This window comes from Tauraco erythrolophus, chromosome 16 (assembly GCF_009769465.1).
Source record: "Tauraco erythrolophus isolate bTauEry1 chromosome 16, bTauEry1.pri, whole genome shotgun sequence".
Taxonomy (NCBI): domain Eukaryota; kingdom Metazoa; phylum Chordata; class Aves; order Musophagiformes; family Musophagidae; genus Tauraco; species Tauraco erythrolophus.
Genome location: NC_141480.1, coordinates 9,968,524 through 9,989,979, shown reverse-complemented (window position 1 = coordinate 9,989,979; position 21,456 = coordinate 9,968,524). Strand labels below are relative to the sequence as shown.

The 21,456-nt window shown below is 61.7% G+C and overlaps 2 protein-coding genes and 1 pseudogene across 5 annotated transcripts; 1 reads left to right on the top strand and 2 right to left on the bottom strand.

Moving 5' to 3' along the window:
* Nucleotides 1–4,812: 4,812 nt before the first annotated feature.
* EIF4E1B (eukaryotic translation initiation factor 4E family member 1B) lies at nt 4,813–6,264 on the bottom strand. 2 transcript variants are annotated; one of them, XM_086621468.1, is made up of 7 exons: nt 6,247–6,264; nt 6,009–6,097; nt 5,804–5,899; nt 5,604–5,667; nt 5,318–5,431; nt 5,064–5,203; nt 4,813–4,927 (listed from the first exon to the last, which is right to left on the bottom strand). In XM_086621468.1, the coding sequence occupies exons 1-7, from the start codon at nt 6,262–6,264 to the stop codon at nt 4,813–4,815; spliced, it is 636 nt and encodes a 211-aa protein (XP_086477594.1). The 2 variants fall into 2 exon arrangements, with proteins under 2 accessions (XP_086477594.1, XP_086477593.1); XM_086621467.1 differs by having other exon boundaries at nt 5,064–5,431.
* A 1,224-nt stretch (nt 6,265–7,488) lies between these two features.
* Nucleotides 7,489–10,804, top strand: SNCB (synuclein beta). Of its 3 annotated transcripts, XM_086621603.1 has the most exons (5): nt 7,489–7,609; nt 9,092–9,130; nt 9,473–9,591; nt 10,446–10,535; nt 10,772–10,804. In XM_086621603.1, the coding sequence occupies exons 1-5, from the start codon at nt 7,489–7,491 to the stop codon at nt 10,802–10,804; spliced, it is 402 nt and encodes a 133-aa protein (XP_086477729.1). The 3 variants fall into 3 exon arrangements, with proteins under 3 accessions (XP_086477729.1, XP_086477730.1, XP_086477731.1); XM_086621604.1 differs by lacking the exon at nt 9,092–9,130; XM_086621605.1 differs by lacking the exon at nt 10,446–10,535.
* A 2,114-nt stretch (nt 10,805–12,918) lies between these two features.
* LOC104378064 (glutamate dehydrogenase 1, mitochondrial-like) lies at nt 12,919–19,668 on the bottom strand (annotated as a pseudogene).
* Nucleotides 19,669–21,456: the final 1,788 nt, after the last annotated feature.

The following is a 21,456-nucleotide window of genomic DNA, read 5'->3' as shown; positions in this document are numbered from 1 at the left end:
GATCACGTGTGGGGCAAGGGCTGTGAGCTGTCAGGCAGAGCAGACAGGGCAGGGTACAGGCAACCGAGGCACCCCTGGTGCCCAGAGCTCCTGCAGCAGCAGCAGCAGACAGTTAATTAGGAGGGCGGTGGGAGAGCAGCCGGTGGAGCTGAGCGGGATCGATGGGCGCATTGACCGCCCTGGAACCACTAGCCCTCCCAACCAGAGACGCAGCACTGGGGCAGGTGGGCAGGCAGCCTGGCAGCCCCCTAGCCCCGCAGCTGGATGCTGGCAGGGGGGTGGCTGTGGGCTGCAACATCACCTGCCCCTTGCAAGGGAACACCAGGGTGCACAGGGCCAGGAGGGAAAGGACGGGGCTGCAGGCAGGGGCTGCGCTGTGCCTGTGGTGGAGTCTTGGGGCCAGCCAGACCATAGTGCCTTGGAAGGGGATAAGGCCCCGTGGGCATGTGCCAGCCAGCCAGGGGGGGCACTCAGGCCATGGCACCCACCTCGGCAGAGCAAACCCCGAAGCGATGGTGGCCGGGGGGTACAGGGTGGAGTGGTGGGCACAGCTCTGCCTGCGGCGGGGCACTGCCTGCAGCTTGCCACAGCACTGCACCTCAGCCGTGCCTGCAAGGCTGATGCCCGCAAATCTGTGGCCAGGCAGCTCCTGTCCCTGTCCCCATCCCTACCTCTGTCCCCATCCCACCCGCCCGCTCTCCCCCTCCTGCCTCTGCCAAGCAGAAAGTGCCAGTCTGTCCCTGCGGGGCAGGAGAGTGCTCAGCCGTGTTGCAGGAGCCTGGTTGACACCGTCGTGCAGATGAGAAGTGACAGTAAGGGACCCTTCTCAGGTACATGCTCTCTGCAGTGCAGGGCAGGAGATACCGTCCCCCCTCTCCCCGCCCCTGCTGCTGGCACTGGGGACGGTCCTGCAGGCACTTAACCCCTCCCTCTCCGTGCAGACCCCTCCGTGCCAACCCCAGCGTGGCAGCCCTGCCATGCAAACTCAGACATGCAAATCCCACTGTGCAAACCCTGCTCTGCAACCCCTCTCGTGCAAACCCAGCACGGCCATGCCTGCCTGCCCCACGCTGCAGAGACAGTGGGCAGGGAGCAGGATGGGGCAGGCAGAGCCTGAGGCTGGGAGCAAGACCCATGGGTGCAGCACCTCCGCTGCACCCTGCCGTTTAGGAGCCTGAGTGTGGAGGGGTCCATGGGCCCCTCGTCTCCCACGTCTCCCGCACCGGCTGCCGTCTCCAGGGAAGTTGTCATGGGAACGGTGCGCTGTAGGTACCCCTCACCCTGGGTACCCCTCCTTGCATGCCATTGTGCTTCTGGATGGAGGACAAGCTCAGCTTGTGCCCTCACCAGGGCCTGACAGGGTGGGCAGGGAGTGTGTGGGACACGTCAGGGGGATAGGCCCCCCGGGGATGCTCAGGTGGTGCCCAGGCCTGGAGGTCCCCTGTGTGCCCTTGTCCCCTCTGCCAGGGTCCAGAGCATCCCTGTGGCCCCCGGGCAGGTGATGGAGCAGGGAGATGGGCACAGGCACTGCAGGAATGGCATGGCACAGCCCCAGTGCTGGCAGCCGCACTGCGTGCCCACTCCCACGGTGAGCCAGCACTGCCTGTTCTTCCCCAGCCCACGTGCCCCTCCATGGAGCCAGCAGCTCCTTCCCCAGTTACTTTGGGGGATTTTAACCCTGCAGCACTCACTGACCGCAGCAGAATGGGTGCCTGCACCCATGCTGGCACTGGGTGTGTGGCAGGGAGCAGGAGACAGGTCTGTCCTTGCTGCTGGAGCCATCAGAGCCAGTGGCGAAGGCAGAGTCTGGTCTGGCAGCCTGCGGAGCAGAGGCATGGACCAGTGGCACCCGGCTCTGGCTGAATGCCAGCTGCCAGCAAGGTGACCCTGGGAAGGCACCAAGCATCACCAACCTGCACCGCCAGCCCAGAGAGGGGAACATGAGTCCCCATCCCTGTGCCAGCCCAGCACCATGCTGCTGTCCCCACCCCTGCTGTGCTTCACAGCTTCCCTGGCCCCACATCCCCATCCCTATGCTGCCCTGTGAGACCCTTAGCCTGCACCCTTCCACCTCTGCCAGATCCCACAGCACCCTGACCTTCCTGCCCCACTGCACCCCATGGGTCCTCTGGTCCCCCCACCTCTGTCCTTGCCAGCTCCCCTGGCTCCAGTGCCCCCCACCCCCACATGCAGCCCTGCCGCATGTCTGCTGCCATCTGCCTCTCCCTTTTGATTAGTATTAATTTTTAATTATGATTATTGACAGGGCTGCCAGCTCGGCTGCCAGCTGGGACAGCTGCCCGGTATGAGACAGGCTGTGGGCAGCCCTGGCACTGCTGCACTAGCTGGGTGGCTCCTGGCCACCGCTGTGTCCACCTGGGGGTCTCCAAGTATCCCCGACCTCCCAGCACCCTCCACCTCCCCCAGGCAGGGACCCTGGTGTGCAGGAGCTGAGGATAGAAGCCATCATGTCCCCAAAAGGTGGGCTCTGGATGGGCACTGCCAGCCCTCAGCCTGGCTGGGCGGTGGGGCTGCTGGGAGCCCATAAAGCCATGGAGATAAACGGCCCCCATTACTTTTCCAGCAAAACGAAATCCCACCGCGGCTGCATGTGAATCACAATGAACCACAGCAGTGTGGCAGCCTGTGCTACCCCCGCCAAGAAACCTTGGCCTCCCAGCATGGCAGGGCACAGGGCACCCCGTGGGCACATCACCCTTGCTGCACGAAGAGTCGGGGTGAGGGAACAGGGACAATGCACCCGCATGGCCTGGAGGGGAAGAGGGGGGGAGTGTCAGCACCAGAGCTGAGGGAGGGGTGGCTGCAGGTGGGGGCAAAACCACACCAGGCAGAGGGGAGGGTTGAAGGGGTGGGCAGCCCCTGGCCCTCACCCACTTCATACTGCTACTGTTGAGGGTGATACAAAAAGGAGCTACTAACAGTGCATTGGATGGGGGGAGGCATCAGCACCCCACGCACCCTTCGTGCCTCCACTCCCCCTCCAGCTCCAGCCCTGCCAGCCCCACAATCCGTGCCCCACACGTGGCTGCCTCCTGCCTCTCCCCCGGGGGGGCTGGGGCAGCTCTGCCACCCCCCCGCAGGCAAGGGGTACCCCCCACAGGTAGGGCGGCGTGCAGGGTACCCTACTGCAGCAGGCAGGGCGGTACCCCCCCGCAAGCAGGGCTCGCCGGGGTACCCCACTGCAGGCAGGGCAGGCTGCCAGCCCCGCCGCGCCGGAGCTGGCCAAGGCCGGGCGAGCGGCACCATCGCGTGGCGAGGAGCCGGCAGCGCAGGCAGCACCCACTGCCCGTGCGGGCCAGCCCCGGGCAGGGCAGGGCTGCAGCCCCCAGCCCCAGCCGGGACAGGCAGATCCCGTGCCCGCGTCCCCTCTTCAGTGCCCCGGCCCTCCCCACCTGCAGGCACCCCAGATCTGGGGGTACCCGCCGTCCCCATAGAGCTGTTCCCCTCTCTCCCTGGTCCTGCTGCCGGATCAGCACTGCCTGCAGCACCCCGGGTCTGGTTGCCTTACAGGAGAGGGGAGCAGGGTCCTATCCCCCTTGTACCTGCACAGAGAAGCAGCCCAGGGCTAGCACGTGATGCGAGGACACAGGGATATGGCCTGGCACGCTGCATGCCAGGGACAAGCTCCCCCCTCATCCCCTCTCTGGCAGCATCTCTGGGGTCCCCGGTGTACCTGGCACAGGGGGCAGCACAGGGTGGTGAAGGGCAGGCAGAGCCCCGGCATAGCTGCCCCAGGAGAGCTACAGGGCTGGTGGCCCTGGAGAGAGGCAGCTGAGTCCCAGGGACACAGCTCCATGCAGCCGTGGCGGCGTCCCAGAGCAGGGTAGAGCTTGGCCCGCTCCAGAAAACCCCACGGGGCTGCAGCGCAGGCGGCCAAGGGCCCAGGGTGCCACAGCCGCACCTCCCGCCTGCAGAGCTGCGGCCAGACATGCCTGAACCAGCGGCAAAAGCAGAGAGGTAGTCAAGCCTCTGTCCTCCTGCAGGACCTGCTCTCTGCAAACCCCAGGAGCAGGCAGGGCAGCAGAGCCAGCACAGGCACCGCACAGCAATGGGGGACAAGCAGCCCTGGCTCTGGGCTCACGGGGCAGCAGAGATGGGCTGGATGTGCTGCCTAGGACAGGGTTCAACCCCAGGCTGAGCTGGAGCTGCCCAGGTGTTCCTGGAGAGAATGGAGGAGGCTCCTCCTGGAGGAGAACTCCAGTGAGGCCAAAAGCACAGGCAGCACTGCCAGGAGGTGAGCGGGCAGCTCCACCTCAAGAACTCAAACAAGCAGGGCCAAGGGACAGAACCAACAGTCAAAAACCCAATTTGGAAGTTGTGTTGTGAAAAACACAATTTGGAGGTTGTGAACAAAGCAAGGAGCGTGAGCTCTGGTGCCCTCTCCCACACTCAGGCTCTCAGGGCAGTGAGCTGTGCCCATGCCTTGGCCAGGGGAGAGCAGAGCCCAGCATACTCCTGGGGACTATCCAGGGTCCCACAGAGCAGAGGGACACCTTCCCAGCTCCAAGACTGGTCCCAGGCACTGGGGGGGGGGGACATGACACAGTGCCCCAAGTGATGCCTAGGCAATGCCAGCTCTGTGCTCCCAGCCCAGCTCACTCAGGAGGCAGGTACAGGATACCGCAATTCATCGTCTCCCTCCCAGGAGACCCTTCTCCCCCAAGAAAGAGCCACACCAGGGTGCCAGAGCCCTGGCCCAGCCCTGGACACACCGACCACGCTCAGTTGCAGCTATTCATTGTGGGACAGGACAGGGGGACCCCGTGGGCAGTGCCCTGTTCCCTCCCACAGTCACACCACAAACTTGGTCTTGGTGAGGGAGCCACTCTTGGTGGCCGTGTCCGCATGGGCCTGGTACCCAATGGCCACCTTCTGTGACAGGCCCAGGTGCTCCTTGTAGACACGCCTGGAAGAGGGAAGGGGCTGCATCAATGGGACAGCATTGCTTCTCCCACCGGCTCCCTGCCCAGGTACCCCATTCCCCCTAAACCTGGCCCCACACAGGCCGCCTCCCCCCCCCCCTTCCCAAGAAGCTGCATTACCCGATGTGGGTGACCCCTTCCCGGTTCTCTGCTTCCCGGGTCCAGATGGCAATCTTATCCCCCTTGGCACGGATGTTGATGACGGCCCCGCACACCTCATCGCTGTACTCATCAAACATCTCCCCGATGAGGCACAGCAACTGCTTGGAGGAGAAGGGGGGCTTGGGACAGTCCCTGCTGGGACTCAACTCCATGGCAGGGGGAACGCCACTACTGGGGCCCCCCTGGGCCAGCCCAAATGGGGTCGCACTCACCGTCTCCAGCCAGAAGCGGTCCAGCTCCGTGTGCCGCTGCTGCTTGGCCAGAGTGATGAGCCAGCGCCCACCGCGCTTGTTCTGGTTGTCTTCCCACATGGGCTCAATGCCATCCTGGGGACGGGCACAGAGAGGGTCAGGGGCACTGAGCACCCAACCAGGCTTCCTCTCCTACCCTATATCCAGGGCACCCTGAGCCGTGCCAGCACCCAGTGTGCACTCATAATGCTGGGTGCTGTGGGGTGTTCCAAGGGGAGAAGGGGCTGTGGCACTGTGAGTGTCGTACCTTGAAGAGGGAATAGTCGCAGCCAGATGTGAGCTTGCTGGCCAGCTGGATGTGACTGTACAGCCTGTGCCGGGCAGGGACAAGACACAAAAACAGATGGGAAGAGGTGCCTCAGGGACCCCAGCACCCTTCTCTGGCCCAGACACCCCCACCAGGATCACTCCAGAGGGGAACACATCCCCCACCCATGGGACACTCACGCCCAGAAATCCTCCACAGTGCTGAACTTGGTGACAAGGCGCAGGTTCGCCTGCCACATCTTGCTCTTGTCGTTCTTGAAGAACCACAGTGCCCACCTGGGGGGGGAGGGGAGATAGGAGGGTCAGCCACACTGGAGTTCCCACCCAGCTCCAGCACCCCTCTTCCAGCACCAGATGAGGCTGCCCGTGGCCAAGCCTGCCATACCTGTTCTGTAGGGGGTGCTTGCCCAGGTTCTCTGCCAGAAGCAGCTCTTGCTGCTGAGCCCTCCGCCGCCGCCGCTCCTCTTGCCTCCGCTGGGCAAGAAGGAACAGTCCCAAGGAGCCCCCCAGCCACCCCAGCAGGGAGCCTGCAGCCCCCAGCCACCCCTACCCCATGACATGGATCCCACAGCAGGGCTGCCCAGGCACTGCTGCCAGGCCCAGCCTGCAGGAAGAGCACCCACCTGCTCTCCTGTAGCCATCCTGCCCAGCACAGGCTCTCCCCTGGCTGCCCCTGGCTCTTAAGTGCCCACAGCCGGGCGGGACGAAGCAGCCGTCCCAGCTGCAGGTGGTGGGGCAGGAAGATGGTGTGCTGGGGAGGGGGTGCCGGGCCTGCCCCTCCTGGGAAGCAGGGAGATTGGTGCGATCCCCCACCAGGGCAGGGAGCTGAGGGATGAGGGCAGGGCACCAGGGTGGGATGGGATCAGGATAGGAGACAGGATGGGGTAAGGTGGGGACAGTGTGGGGTGGGATCAAGGTGTGTTATGAGGCAGGGCAGGATAGTACACAGATAGGGTGGGATAGCATCAGGATGGGGCATGGGGATGGGTAGGATGGGATCAAGGTAGGATGGGATGGGAACAACATGGAACAGGAATGGGATGTGATGGGGAGAGTGCGGGATGTGATGAGAATGGAATGGGATCAGAATTGGGTGGGGTGGGGACTGGGTGGGATGGGAATGGAGTGAGATGAGGTGGGAAGAGGACATGATGATGAGGGGATGGGTTCAGGATGGGATGGGGGACAGGAGTGGCACATGGACAGGGTAGAACATGGAGAGGGTGGGACGGGGACAGGATGGGATGGGGAGAGCCTGTAGAGTGGAGGAGATGGGATCAGGACGAGATGGGATCCGGATCAGGAGGAGATGGGACAGGGAGAGGGGGTGGGATGAGGATGGGACGTGATGGGCACCAGGACGGGATAGTGTGAGGACAGTATGGGATCGGATCAGGACAGGTGGGGATGGGGAGAAGGTGCAACGTGACGGGACCGTCCTGGGGGTGCCGAGCGGTGCGGGGAAGGAACCTGCGGGCTGGGGCGGCAAAGGGCCGGGGGTGCCGCTCCCGTGCGGGCTGGTGGGGCGCGGGGGCGGCTGGGCACGGCTCGGCACGGCCGGTGGCGGCTCGGCACGGCTAAGCCCGGCGCGGCGCGGTCCCCCCTGCGCATCACGGCGCATCGCGGCGCAGCGCATCGCGGCGCGGCCCCGGCACAGCCGCACTGAGCCCGCCCCGCCGCAGCCCGGCCCGGCCCGGCCCGGCCCGCCCGTCCTCGCCGCCAGCGAGCCAGGTCGGGCGGGCGCCGGGGCCGGGGGCGGACGGGCGGCGGGGCCGGGGGCGCGGGGCTGCGCGGGGCGGGCGGGAGCGGGGCCGGGGGGGGCCGGGGCGGGGTGAAGCCGTGCGGCCTCTCCCCGCAGAGCCGCCATGGAGGTGTTCATGAAGGGCTTGTCCAAGGCCAAGGAGGGGGTGGTCGCCGCCGCCGAGAAGACCAAGCAGGGGGTGGCCGAGGCCGCCGAGAAGACCAAGGAGGGGGTCCTCTATGTCGGTAAGGGCCGGCTCGGCTTGCCCGCCCCCCGGCTAATCGCTGCCTGTCCCCTGCATGTCCCTGCCGGCCCCCTCCGCCTGCCCTTGCCCGCTCCTGCCTTTGCCCTTGCGTCCTCCCGCCCATTCCCCCGCCGTCCCCACCTGTCCCCGGTCCCGCTCCCCACCCTTCCCCCCTCCCGCCTGCCCCTGCCCCTGCCCCTTCTCTGCCACCACCACCCCGCCGCCGATGGGCTGCCCCGGGGCAGGGAGCCGGTGCCCGCAGTGCCCTGCGCACCCCCTGCCCACAGGGCATGTGCAGGAGGAGGATGGGACCCCGCGGGCAGGGGCAGGGTCGGGGCTGGTCCCCAGGCTGAAGGGATGGGACTCCCGGGGACCGGACCCCCTGCGGCTCCTGGTGGTCCGAGCCCGAGGATCCCGCGGCTCCTCGCCGAGGATGCTCTGGGGCAGTAGCGCAGAGGGATCGTGATGGAGGTAGTGACCCCCCATGCTGGGATGTGCCCGGCTCGGAGCAGGGGTGATGAGGACACGTTTGTCCCCCTCAGAGAGGCCATGCCCTGGAACGCATCCTGCACCCGGGCACCACGGCTCTGCTGGCATCTCCCCTGCACCCAGTGAGCAGCTGGGGGGTCCCTCTGCATCGCCCCCGGGCCAAGTCCTAGAAGACCTCTCTGGCAGGGAGGAGGCAGCTCCGGGACAGGCTGCGCGCCCAGTGGCGTTGGGCTGCGAGGGAGGGAGCTGAGGCCACTTCTGCCTGCAGCAGGATGGGGGGCACAGGGCTGGGGCTCTGGCCCACTCTGGAGGGGACCCGCTCTGCGAGAGGGCTGAGGTTCCAGAGCTGTTCCCCCCAGCGGTGGTGAGTGCCTGCCCTGGACCCTCACCCCACCCAGGAATGTGTGCCCTGGATGGGGGTCTAGCAGCTCAAGGAGCGCCCCAAGGCCCCATCCTGAAGGAGCTGCCCAGCCCCTGCCTTTCCCCCGTTGCAGACACCCTGCTCCCATCCTGTGGGGTGTCCTGGCATCTGCAGGCAGTGTCGCTCTGCCTGAAGGGAGCCTGGCAGGTTTGCCATGGCCAGTGGCATCACCTGGCCCTGGGGCCTCTCCAGCTGTGGGGCTTCCCGTGCCATGTTGGCACCAGCTCTGGATACGGATCCCAGCTCCCACGGGAGGCTTTGCTCAGCAGCACAGCCGGCGTTCACCCTGCCTGGCTGTGCCCTGACACAGCACTGGGCCCGGGGTCTCTGCCCTGCCTGGCACGCAGCAGTGGCCCTGTGCTGGCTCAGCTCTGGCTCCTGCTGGGACCAGAGGAGCCTTGTTGTGAGCCAGGTGAGTACTTGGCCACCCATCTGCCCCAGCGTGGCCAGGCTGGGGTGCGGGCAGGGTGCTGCCCTGGCTTGCAGAGCTCTGCCAGGGTCCTGGGCACAGCACGTCGCAGAGCCCGGCCACCAGCCACTCTAACCTTGTCTCTTGTCTCTTTCTACCCCCAGGGAGTAAAACCCAAGGTGTGGTGCAAGGTGTCACCTCAGGTACGTTCCCCTCCAGCTCTCTGCCTCGGTACCCCTCTAGCCCCAAGAGCGTGGCCGTGCTAATGAGATCGGAGGCTAATTGAGGGGCTGATGTCACCCGGCTAAAGCCTCTTATATAACGGGGCCCGCAACGAAGGATTTGCGGCGGCTGCTCGCACTCCCTGCCCAGCTGCAGAGCAGCATCCCAGCCCCCTCCCCTCCCCAGCGCCTGGGCAGGGACGGCCTGATCCTGCCCAGTGACTCCCCACCAGCTCCCCCTAGGTGGTGCAGGGCACAGAGCTGGGGCTGGGCACCCCTCCCTGGCACAGGGGGAGCACTGATGGGCACCCCTGGCTCTTGCAGTGGCTGAGAAAGCGAAGGAGCAAGCGTCCCAGCTGGGTGAAGCGGCATTCTCGGGTGCTGGCAACATCGCGGCAGCCACTGGGCTGGTGAAGAAGGAGGAGTTCCCTACGGACCTGAAGGTGAGACTCCCCCACCCCGGCCATTGCCGTGCCCACGGAGAGGCTGGCATGTCCCCAAGCTTGATGGGGAGCCCCCTGGCCACTCCCCAGCCCTACCAGAGGGACCCCAAGGGTCCCCAGCTGCTCTGCCTGTGCCCGGGACATGCAGGCATCACTGCCCTGAGCGTGCCGGCTGCATGCGCGGCTGCTGCGGACGTGTGCGTGCGCCAGCTCCTGCATGGCGACTGGCGGCGCAGGACCGGCGACGCATCGTTCCAGCGGCTGCGAGGTGACCTGACAGCTGCGGGAGCAGAGGGGCGGGGAGGGGCAGCGGGTTCGCATCCCACCACCCCCATGAGCTGTTGGCTTCCAGCTTAGCCCAAAATAGCATCAGCTGAAGAAATGAGGCCACCGCCGCCTGCTGCCGCCGCACGGGGGGATCGGCCACCCCCCTTTTCCTCTTGGCAGCTGCTCTGCCAGCCCCGGGGAGGGGTTATCCAGCACCACCCTCCCCTGCCAGGGATGCAGGATGCTCCTGCATCCCCACCTGTGCCTGAAGTCCATCAGGGCCCACACGGTGCCAGCACCCATCACCTGCCTAGGGCCGGGAGCAGTGCAGGGACATGCACACCCAGGCCCTGCTCCCATGGACTCCTGCTGTCACCTCCCATGGACTCCTGCTGTCACCTACCAGCTAGGTGGGCTGGTGTGTGCTCAAGGTGCCCTTGCCAGCCACTCCCTGCTGGGCCTGCCATGTGTGAACCCCCAGCATTACTCATCTCTGCCAGGTGCCCCCGGTCTGTCAGGGGCAGGGAGGGTGGTGGTGCTGCGTAGTGGGCTCTGTGTGTGGGACTGACCCCCTGGTTCACCCGCAGCCAGAGGAGGTGGCCCAGGAGGCTGTTGAGGAGCCGCTGGTCGAGCCGCTGCTGGAGCCAGAGGGGGAGAACTACGAGGAGCCCCCGCAGGTGAGGGGACGGGGTGGCAGGGGAGTGCAGGGCACTGTGGAAGGTATGGGCTGCCAGTGCTCAGTGTGCCAGTAGCCATCGCTGTCTGGAGCAAAGCCCGGAGCCTGCCTGATCCCAGGTGCCCCATGCACGCAGCCCAACAGCCTTGTGGGCCAGCTGGCATGGGGCTGGGGAGGACAGGGGCTCCAAGCCCCACCTGGGCTCTCTCACCAGCTCTTTCTTTCCCCACCTCACAGGAGGAATACCAGGAATACGAGCCAGAGGCATAATGGACCCCCATCCTCGCCTCTTCCACCAGCAGCACAACGAACCGCCAGTAGCTCCCTGCTCCTACCCAGCCGGCCCCAGCCGGTGCCTGTGTGCCGGGGAGGAGCAGGGGTGCCCCTGCCCCGTTCGCTCACGAGTTCTTCCTCCAGTTCCGTTCCAAGGGACCGTGTCCGTGTCTCCGTACCGTGTCTAGCAGTGAGAAAAACCCGCCATGTCCAAGCCCTCAAGCCCCGGCACGTGCCCGAGCCATGGGCGCTGCCTGCAGGGGCTGGTGTGCGTGCGTGCGTGCGTGTGTCTGTGAAGCCCGGGTTTATCGCTCTGTATCCCTCCCAGTGCCATAAACCCTGGCTGCGTCCTGGCGTGTCTGTGTCTGTACAAAGCATGTTTACCGGCTCGCGGGCTGCTGTACATTTTGCTTGCACGCGTGTCCCTGTGGTTCTGCTCTGGTCATCGTGGAAATATTTTTTTTTTTTATATATATCTCTCTCTATCTATGGGTGGACGGGTCTTTTGCCTTTGTGAACCCTTGGCGCCCAAGCCGCTCCCCAGCCTGCTGGGTGGCGATGGTGCCTGTTCCCCCCCCCCAACGCCCTGAGGTCCCGTAGTGCCGACGCTGTGTTGTGACGTGGCATGGATATCCCCCCACCCCCGTCGCTGGATGTGCAATACGAGGGCAGCTGCCAGTGACACAGCTGCCCCCGTGTCCGTGAATAAAGCCAACTCTTGTCTGTAGTCCCCTGGTCCTGGTTGTGGATTCCCTGGGGAGAGGGGTGGCCCTGCGCTTTGGTGGAAGGGGTAGTTTTGATAAGAGGAATGAGGGGCTGGGTCAGACTAGCTGACCCTGTCCAGCTGGGAGACTGGGCAGGACTGGGTCATTGTGAAGAAAAGATGCCTTTCTGTCTGCTCACTGCTGCATCGGCAGCAGGTCACAGTGCCCTGAGCCTCCAGCCACACTCCAGCTGAGGCCTGGGGCGCAGGCAGTGTCCCTGTGCCACCTGCCTGTGTGCTGGCTGTAGTGCTCTGTGTCTGCGGGTGACTGCAGGGGACCCTTTGGGGCTGAGGACCCCGAGCCAGGACAAGGCTAGACACAGTCCTGGGCTCGAGCACTGGTTCCCTGCCAGGAGCCACTGGCTGTGCTAGCAGCGGGAGTTCAGGTGCTGGGCACAGGCTTCCCCCAGTCCTCCCTGCAGCAGGATGTGCTGCTGTTTGTAAGAGACCTCCTAGAAACGCGCCCTGATCTTATGCTAGAAGTGCACAGCAAAGGGGAGCCTCTCCTCTGTTGTCACCACCTTCCTATGTGACCCTGCTCCCCTTGGGGCTGGGGGCACGGCTGGCACCCGCGGCTCACTGAGCTGCAGCGTGACCACTGCAAGGGCAGCTGTGCCACACCACTGAGCGATGCCCACCACAGCAGGGGATCCTGTGCTGCCCCCAGTGTGCAATCCTTGGGCCTTCAGCTCCCCTAGGGCAGAGCCACCAACTCAGCCTGGGCCCCCAGCCAGCCTCCAGCCCCTTGGCTGTAGCACAGACCAAGGTGAGAGGCCAGGCAGTCTCCCCGCCATGAATATCAGATTAAATCCCCCACCCATGCTGGCTTGCCAGCTTTGCTGGCAAAGAGCGAAGCTGCAGCAGTCAGCATGGACACACAACAGGTTTGCTGATGCCTGCAAATCCCTGCCCTGGCTCTACTCCCCGTGCCTGCGCCAGTTGCAGCAGTGCTTGTGGTGCCCACCGTGTGTTATTACACAGATCCAGGTGGCTGTTCCTGGGGCTGGCTGTGCTGTGGGCTGTCCCCTCCCCTAGAGCTAATTGCATTTGTTCCTTGCCTTCTCCAGGTCTGCAAGCCACAGGCAAGCAGACCCAAACCAGCACCAGCACGGCTTCCTCTGGTGCCCAGGAGGCTACAAAGGGGCTGGGGTAGAGGGGGTGTGAAGGAAGACAGCCCCATGCCCAGGAGAGCTGAGAACCAGGCAGCAGGGAAAGAACGGGCTCAAACCAACCATTTATAGAGATCAGGGTGCCCCCTCTGCGCAGCGTGCGGTGTCCCGGGCACTCCCTGCACAGCAGGACTGCGATCCTCACCGTGATGCCCGAGCCAGCCCTCCTGGGTGCTGTGTCAGCAGGTGAACTCAGCCCCATCGTACGCGGTGAACACCTTCTTCAGAGCACACAGGTAGGCAGCAGTTCTCTGGTCCATCTACAAGTGGGTCTGGGGATGATCCCCCACTGCCGCCCCACAGCGCTCCGCTGGGGACAGACCCTGCACCCACAGGTGGGCTTCATGCACATCATTCCCACTGCTGAGCATGGCATGCAGCCACCTCCCCGAGCGATGACATAAGACCCATCCACCCAGCATTGCACACCCCGACTCTTCTAAGCAGTCCTGGAAATGGGGCACACAGGTTTGCAGGGACAGAGAGAGGGACAGGGACCCAGCAGCAACAAGGGTCACTGCTGAGCATGAGGCTTTACCTGAAGTGCAGATACAGCCACTGCTGGGAAGATGGACACAGGCCTCGTGCTGACCTGCCAGGAGTGGCGATGGGATGCTGTGGGTGGACACCCCTCAAATACAGCACAGAACCTCTGCAGCAAGGCCAGAAGCCCAACGGCAGGGATGGGTGAGGCCAGGAGCCCTCAGAGGTACCTTGGCTGACTGCTCCATGGTGTAGGCCAGTCCCAAATACACGATGTCCTTCTCTGAGGCACACTGAGGCAGAAAACAAGTGAATCTTTTTTGGGAGATGATGGAGGTTGGCCCTCCATACCCATTTATCAAACACAGCTCCTCCGCTCAGTGCAAGACCACCATGGGTGGTCCAAGCTTGGCTTGCCACCTCTGCAGGTGGTAACAGCACAGGGCTTAGCTCCCAAGGGACTCCCTGCAGCACCCATCAGCACCCTCAGATGGTAGGGCTGTGCCACCACAAGTGGCAACTCTACTCCATCTCTTCCACCAGTGAGATGATAGCATGGGGGGACTGTGTGCTATGAGCTCAGCTCTCAGCACTGGGATGGCAGACAGGAGTGTCTGGGAATGTGAAACAAGTGAGCCAGGACAACCCTGTATGGTTGTAGACACTTACAGTCACGTGAGCCTGAAACTCTGGAGATGGGATGATGAGGATCTCCCCTCTGGCCTTGCCAAATCACTGCTCCAGGCTGTGCTGCACTGACTGCAGGAGCTGGATTCCCACTTGCACTCGAAGCTGAGGCAGCTGTAGCTAACATGGTTCAGGTTCTTCAACCGCTCAAAGAAGGATACAGTCACACCACCTGCATTCATATACACATCCTGCCAAGGGCAGTACATGCTTCAGATCTGCTGCTTAGGGTCATCCTGGGACCCATGGCCAATTTGGGGATCTCTCCTCCTCTGCCTTGGGTCCCTTCCCATATCCTTGTGCACTGCCCTCAGGACCAGTCCTGAGGTTATTGGGATGGCTGAATCCTAGAGCCACAGTGGCTCTGCACTGTCTCTGAGCAGAGACACCAGCTGCTCTGATACCCCGTGTGATGAGGCACAGTTTGCTGTTGGCCCATGAGCAGCTGCAGGACAACTCAGTGCTGGCCAGGAGCCCCATGGTCTATCACTGTTGCAGCCAAGAACCAGGAGGGTTCAGAAGGGAAATCGGCATCTGTGATGTGCTCAGGAGCTGGTGGCAAGGCAGGGAACAGGCTAACTGAGACAGCACCATCAGTGCTGCCTGATCCCAGAGCCTGGCAGAGCCCAGCTGGATGCACACCGGTGCAGCTGATAACACCGTGTGGCTCTAATAGCCACAAGCCCACCATCTCCCCGTGTGCGTGGGGACAGACATACTGGGATGAGGAGGATGTTTCTTTGCAGGAATATCTTGTGTACTGCTGGTGTACTGGGGCCATAGGCAGCTTCTGAAATGATCTGAGAGCACATGCAAAGCAGAGGTGAGAGAGGTGGAAGAAATTAAAGAAGAAACTGGTGGCAGGCTGCTTTCCCTGCTGCTGGATGCCCCCACCAGGCCACTTCTGGTGGCAGGGGTCTGGGCGTTCACCTCCTCACTGAAGCTGTTCAGGATGAGCAAAAGCTCAGACCTCGTGTTTCACATTGAATGGTTAAAGGCTCAGGCGGCAAAAGACCTTGGCTGTGACTGAGTCCCAGGTCCCATCACGCCCTGTCTCTTTGGTCCCTAGTGCTCACAGTGAAGGGAGGAGGCTGGTATTCATTGCAGTCTCCTCTTTGTTCACTCTTACCTGCTGCCTCTGATTTTCAGTGTCAACACTGTGACACCCAGTACCTTTGAGGATATCATCTCCCCTGCCCTGTGGGGGAGGATCTGATACAGCAATGGAGACTGAGGATGACATAAGGGCCAGTCAAGGTCACTCCAACAATCCTTGCTACCTGCCAGCAAAGGGAAGGGCTCAGGCTTTCTTCCTCCCTGAATTACGTGACCTGCCACTCTGCCTCAGGCTCTGTCCCTCTGGCACAGCAGGTGAGTTGTCAGTGCAGAGATGTGACACCTCCCTGGGGTGCTGAGTGCCAAAAGCAAAGGTTTGGCTGGGCTGCTGTCACAGTACTGATGCAGGGCCTGTTGGGAGGGTGCGGCACGAGTGGTCTGTACCTTTGCTTGCACCCAGGGTGCATTCTCCCTCATGAGCCGCTTCTTAATAGCGGCAGGGATGAGGATGTCGCAGGGCATTTCCAGGATGCTGCCTTCATGGGCCTCTGCTTTTGGGAAACAAACTATGGTGCCTTGGCCCTGGAATGACCAGAAAAGCCCTGCTGGGCCCAGCCTGTCAGCATCAAGCATGGCCCTAGCTCTGCAGAAGGTGAGGGCCAGCCCCCTTCTCCACGGACACTTGAGAGACAGGCACTGACCACGACCCCCTAAGAACAGGGGCTGGGTTTACTGGGCTCAACTCACCTGCTCACAGTCTTCTAGCTCCTTGGGATTGATCCCTCTGAGATTGTAAATGGCTCTGTCTGTCTCCCCAGCACAGATGCAGTGAGCTCCATACTTGTGCAGGTACTTCACGGTGTGCAGCCCCACTTTGCCAAAGCCCTACAGCAACACAGAGCAGAGAAGGTCTGGGGAAAGTGAAGTTGTGGGGACAAACACTGAAAACCGACCTGTTGCTCTAATAAGAGCCCTCTCTCAGGAGCTTGAGCGGAGAAACACAAATAAGAAACCCTGATCTAGCAGTTTTTGGTGAATATTTTGTCTGGATGGAGACTAGGACCTTACAGGACAGAGATCTCCTTGGCTAGTTAGAGGGTTTTGAAAAGCAGAGCTGGTGTGTGAAAGGCTTCTAGCCTGTCTTTATCACCTCCAGAGCTCCTGGACATGATGTTCCAAGCACAGCACACTGTTCAGCTTCTGAGAGCTGATCTCAACAGCAAACAGATTCAGTGAGAAACATAGTCCTTTGGTGGGCACCATGCAGCATTTGGGCACAATCTGAGCAACCCTCCTGCACCTCACACTGAAGGGATGCGATCAGCTGCCACAGCATCAGCACAAGGCAGGGCCATGGCAGTAGCTCAGCTCTTCTTAGGGCACACGGTCTGCCCCAAAGTGCTTGGCAGCTTGGTACAGCTCCTAAAAGCAACGCTGGTTCCTGAGACTGCAAAAACATTCCCCAAACACAGCAAAATTACACACGCAATAGCCAAGGACTTCAGCCTTCCCGTTCTCTGCTGCATCAGCGAGGCAGAAGGATGTGCGGGAAAGAAAGGGATGAGCAACGGCAGAGCCATTCCCGGCGGCACCGCGGGCAGCAGTTCCCGGTGCAGCCTCGGTTCAAAGCCTCTGGCTCGCAGCGGGAGCTGCGCCGAGGGGCGAGCGCGCAGCGGGAAGCACGGAGCGCCGGATGCTGCGCGGCTTCCAGCTTATTTCTCCTCGCAGAGAGCGGTGGCCTCAGCAGGGAACGGGCAGTGGATTGGGGCAGCAGTGCCTGGCCGAGAGCAGGAGCTCCTGGAGCTACAGCAGGGGGAAGCACCTCACCGCAGTTGTGAGCAGGCCCTGGGCTGCAGGGAAGGGAAGGTCCTTCCTGGGAGGAGAGGGGAAAAGACAGGGCTGGCACCCACAGGGTCCCGCTGAGCTCCCAGGTCACTGGGCAAGGCAGGCCAGCGTGGGCCAGACCCACGGAGCACCCAGAAGAGATGAGGGCTGCACCTGCAAGCTGGATGTTCGCCATGGGTAACATCACGGCTCGCTGCGGCTGGTTGGAAGGTGACAGAAACATGACATTGTCACTGGGCTCGGCTTTCTCCACCCAGTCTGGCAGAGCCCCCTGGTCCTGCCACCTCTCTGCTCTGCCTGTGGCGCAGACGAGGGTTGGCCACAGATTCCATTTCATGAGTGACTTCAGACAGGATGGCTATAGAGAAACCTTGGGAAAGCCTGTGCGATGTGAGCAGTGTGGCATCCTTTGACCTCTACACGCAGCAGGCCTGAAAAACTGCTCAAAGGAGTGTCGGCTGCCACAGGGTGAGGACAGATTTGGGAAATCATGTCCAGGCAGCACTAAGACTGAAAGTTCTCCTGGAGAGGAGGGGCAGAAAGATCCTGAGGAAGTGTCCTCTTCAAAACTGTAGCTAGGCTGAGCACTCACCTGCAGCACAAAGGTCTTGCTGGGGAAGCCGGGGCTCAGGCCCATGCAGTCCATGTAGTCTGAGTTGGTGATGCAGTTCTCAATGCCATGCAGGACCATCAGGGGCAGGGGGAGTGTCATCTGTGGATGCCTCCCTGGCTGATGGGCTTTCCTGTCACGCATGCCTGGGCATTGATGTCCTGCAAGACCAGGATGGGAAGAGCAAAGGTTAAGGTCTCGCCTGGTGCAAGTCCTCTAGAGAGGACTTTCCCTAAGCCTCAGCTTTCCTCACCCTCCCTGAAGTCTCAGCTAAACCTAAAGCAAATCACTGGCAAGGACCTCTGGGCACAAACCCTTGTAGTGTCCACGGCATCCCGGGCTCCAAACCAGCACTGTCAGAGCTTACTTGGTACTCCAGCGTGTAAGTGTAGATGTCAGCTATGCAGGACATCTCCCACTGCCCAGTACTGACATCAGGGGCCAGCACATCAATTCCAGGTCCTGTGAAGGTAGAAAAATCTGTCAGATCCTGTCTTTGCAATTTGATTGCTTTGCTCCAACCGATGGCACGTGCACAGCCAGGTGATTTCTGCAGGCTGCTCATGTCCTTGGGCACACCAAGAAGTCCCCTGACCAAAGCGTGATGCTGCCCATGCCCCAGGGCCTCCCCAGCTTCCCTCAGGCATGAAAATTTTTGGCTTTCTCAGGGTTTTTGCCGTGTCTCTTCCCAACACTTTCAAGTAAAGAGGGAATGTGAAGGTCTTTGCCTTGTGACCAGCGCCCACTGAGCTCTCTATCACGCGTTGAGGCAGGAGAAACCTTCACTCCTCCCTGCAACTGTACAGGCCCGTGGGAATGGAGGGTAGTGTGCAGGCGAGACCCTGGCCCTGCTGAGAGGCAGCCTGGGCCAGCCTCGCCGTACTCAGCACCACATGAGGCTCCCCCTGCTCCAAACTCACAGCGCAGGCAGAGCAAAGCAGGGATCAGACAGCAGAGCACCGAGGCAGTGAGTGCTGCTGACAGGCAGTGAATGTGCGGCAGCCTCTGTGCCTGCCTGCCAGGCGGCAGCTGCCCACTCCCCTGCCTGCAAGCCACACGCTGCTTACAGAACCGGGACAAAACCACTCTCACCTATAAATCCTTTCTTGGCCATTTCTACAGTAAAATGCCTTGTTATTTTCTCCAGCTCATGTTCCTGTGCAAGAACAGAAAAACACAGTCGTTACTGCAGGCCCCAAGAAAAATCACAGAGCAACAGTACAGCATCTGACAGCTGCCCTGCCAGTACAGGGCATGCCCTGACATCTCCAGGGGGCTAATTCACAGCAGCTGGGGACCCTGGATCAGTAAAAGAGATGCACGAACTCCTGATCCCTTTGCTTACTGCCCTTCCAACCCCTCACTGATTTGCACCTTCTCCCAGCACAGAAGGAGGAGCGTCCCTACTCCAAACTCCTTCAAGTGTGTGTCTGGCCAGATGCACTGACCCATAAACCAGAGTTCACCACCTCTCTCCCTGCCCCAAGCTGCTTTTCACAGTTGCTGGGTGAGTGTTACTACAAACCTCTCCCCCTCCTTGTCAGAGTGCACCACTGTGATACGCGCAGAGAGGGAGGGCTGTGCAAATGGAGTGTGTTGTGGGCTGTCAGCAAGGGAAGGAGGAGTAAACTCACTGAGTATTTCCTCGGACTGATCCTCACACCCACCATGGCACCACCAAAAGGAACATCTGGAAAAGAACAGGTAAGGCAGCCAGATGTTCTCTGCCCGCTCCCCAGGGGGAGGAGGTGACTAGGTCGGTCATGACCTTGTTGGTGAATCCAGGCAAGGGGCCACCGCTTCCCCACACCAGATGCGACTCCCTTCTAACGCCTTGGGGCCTCTGCGGAGTGCAGCCGAAGGCAGGACAGGATACAGACCCTGATGGCACCAACGCCACCAGCCAGAACTGAATCCATGACAACCCAGGCACAAAGACTGCATCTGAGAAGCACGATGCTTGGTGCTCCCTGATTAACACGAACATGCCGGACTGCCAGTGGCGTATTCTGCAGCCGCAGCAAGCCTTGCCCTCACACATCCATGCCCAGAGGAACATCCTGCACTTCTAGAGCACTTCTGATTTTCAAAGCATCTAATGAGCTTTTCTGACTCATGATATCACAGACCCATCCCATGCCCAAGTCACCATGCGCTTTATATTCTCCCTGTACTTACCCACTATGGCACATTTCTATGTCATTAATGCAGCCAGGGCTTTTACTTCATTGACATCGATTGAGCTGCTGAAACGAGCCCCTGGGAAAAGAGAGAGAAAAAATGAAGAGTCCCTGCCTTTTTACCACAAACAGCACAGAGGCTTTGTAGGAATGGCTTTGACTCTTCCGAAACAGCGGCATCTAGAAGCAAAAGGTGATAAGCAATCATTCAGGCCCAGCCTGGGGAAGGGAGCCCGGTGGGCAGCATGGCATGGATGGCTTCAGTAGGTGATGGGAACCTCGTGCCCCCAGGTGTCCCCTGCCACTCCCATCTGACAGCACCCCATGAGCTCTGGAGCTCGGTCTCCCTGCCCGCAGATAACATGGGCAGCTGAGCGTGAAGGCTGCACAGCAGCAAGAGAGTGGGGGAAACCCATCACCTTCTTGCCAGGCAGCCCCAGAGGGGGCATGTTCCCCAGCCAGACCCTTTCAGCTCTGTCCCACCACTCCCTGGCACAACTGGGCACCGGTGAGCTGGACAGTGCAGAGCCAAGCCTGGGCCAAGCCGTGTGCTGGGCGCATGTGCCTGTCTGCACGGGCTTGTGCGGGTGCCGGCGGCATGCTGGCAGCTGTGGGGGAGCCTGGTGCGTTCACGTGGCGCTGCCCGTGCGGCGTGGGAGGTGGGCTGTGGCGCCGAGGGAGGGGGCTGCCATGTTACCTGCGCCGGCAGCCCCCTCCGCCGAGGGATAATGCGTTTTTCAGGCAGCTGCCTGACTCTTCGCTCGCCGGCAGCGCGGGAGTGCGTTGCCAAGGCAATGGGGACCATCTTACTCATCCTCCTCGCTATTGTTCTCCTGCCAGCCCCGAGGTGCCCAGCCTGGGAGAGGAGGAGGAAGCAGCCCGCCTGGGATGAAGGCTGCCCTGTGGGGAGATGAGGATGCTCCCTGCAACCCCCCTGATGGGGACAGGGATGTGCTGGGTGCCTGGATGCCAATGGAGGTGGGAAGCGTAGATGGGATGGGATGATCTTGGCATAGCTGAGAGCAGCAGGTGGAAGCAAATGCCAGCAGAATGTGGCCCCACAGCCCTCTGCCCTGCGGTGAAGTCCTGGCCAGGGGATGGGAACATTTTGGTCCCTTCCTCTGCCAGGACTTGATCCCACACAGGGTGTCCCTTGTCCCCCCTGGCATCTGTGCCCAGGCTTGAGTCTGATCCACATCGGGTAGTGTGGGATGTAAACACATACCTATGCCTCACACCGTGCTTCCCCCCCACTGCAAGCTGGCAACTGGGCCCAGTCAATGCTGCGGGACTGGGACCAGCACACAGGGCCCTGGTGGGGACAAACACCTTGAGAGGGACACACACTGATGGATGCAGAGATACACCCCCAACACAACCCACTCCAGCCACCCATCAGGGTGGTGGCAGTGACATCGAGGTGTCCTGCTCTGCCAGGAGGGGATAAAGCAATGCTTTTTATTTTATTTCCATATCCTGCCTCCCTATTTTTAGCCTTCGGGGTTTTGTTCCAGCCTGGCTGTTTACTGGAAGGAGCGTTTCCAACCTTCCCCTGTCTCCAAGCAACCAGGTGTGCCAGCACCCTTCATGCTGGCCTCACCCTATACATCTATAGGGCCGGAGCGTGTGTGCTAACATTAACCTCGACAGATCCCCCGTCTTGGGTTTAACATTAGCAAACCCCCTTGCCCTATAGATCTATAGCTCCTGCCCCAGTGCGGACATCCCCAGGGCAAGGAGGGGATCCTGATCCTATAGGGTGATGGGGGGAAGTTGGGGGGTGTTTGGGGGGGATGCAGGCGAAGCGAGAAGGCCGCCTTCCCCCCCACAGTGTGAGCGGGAGGGCGTGGGAAGGA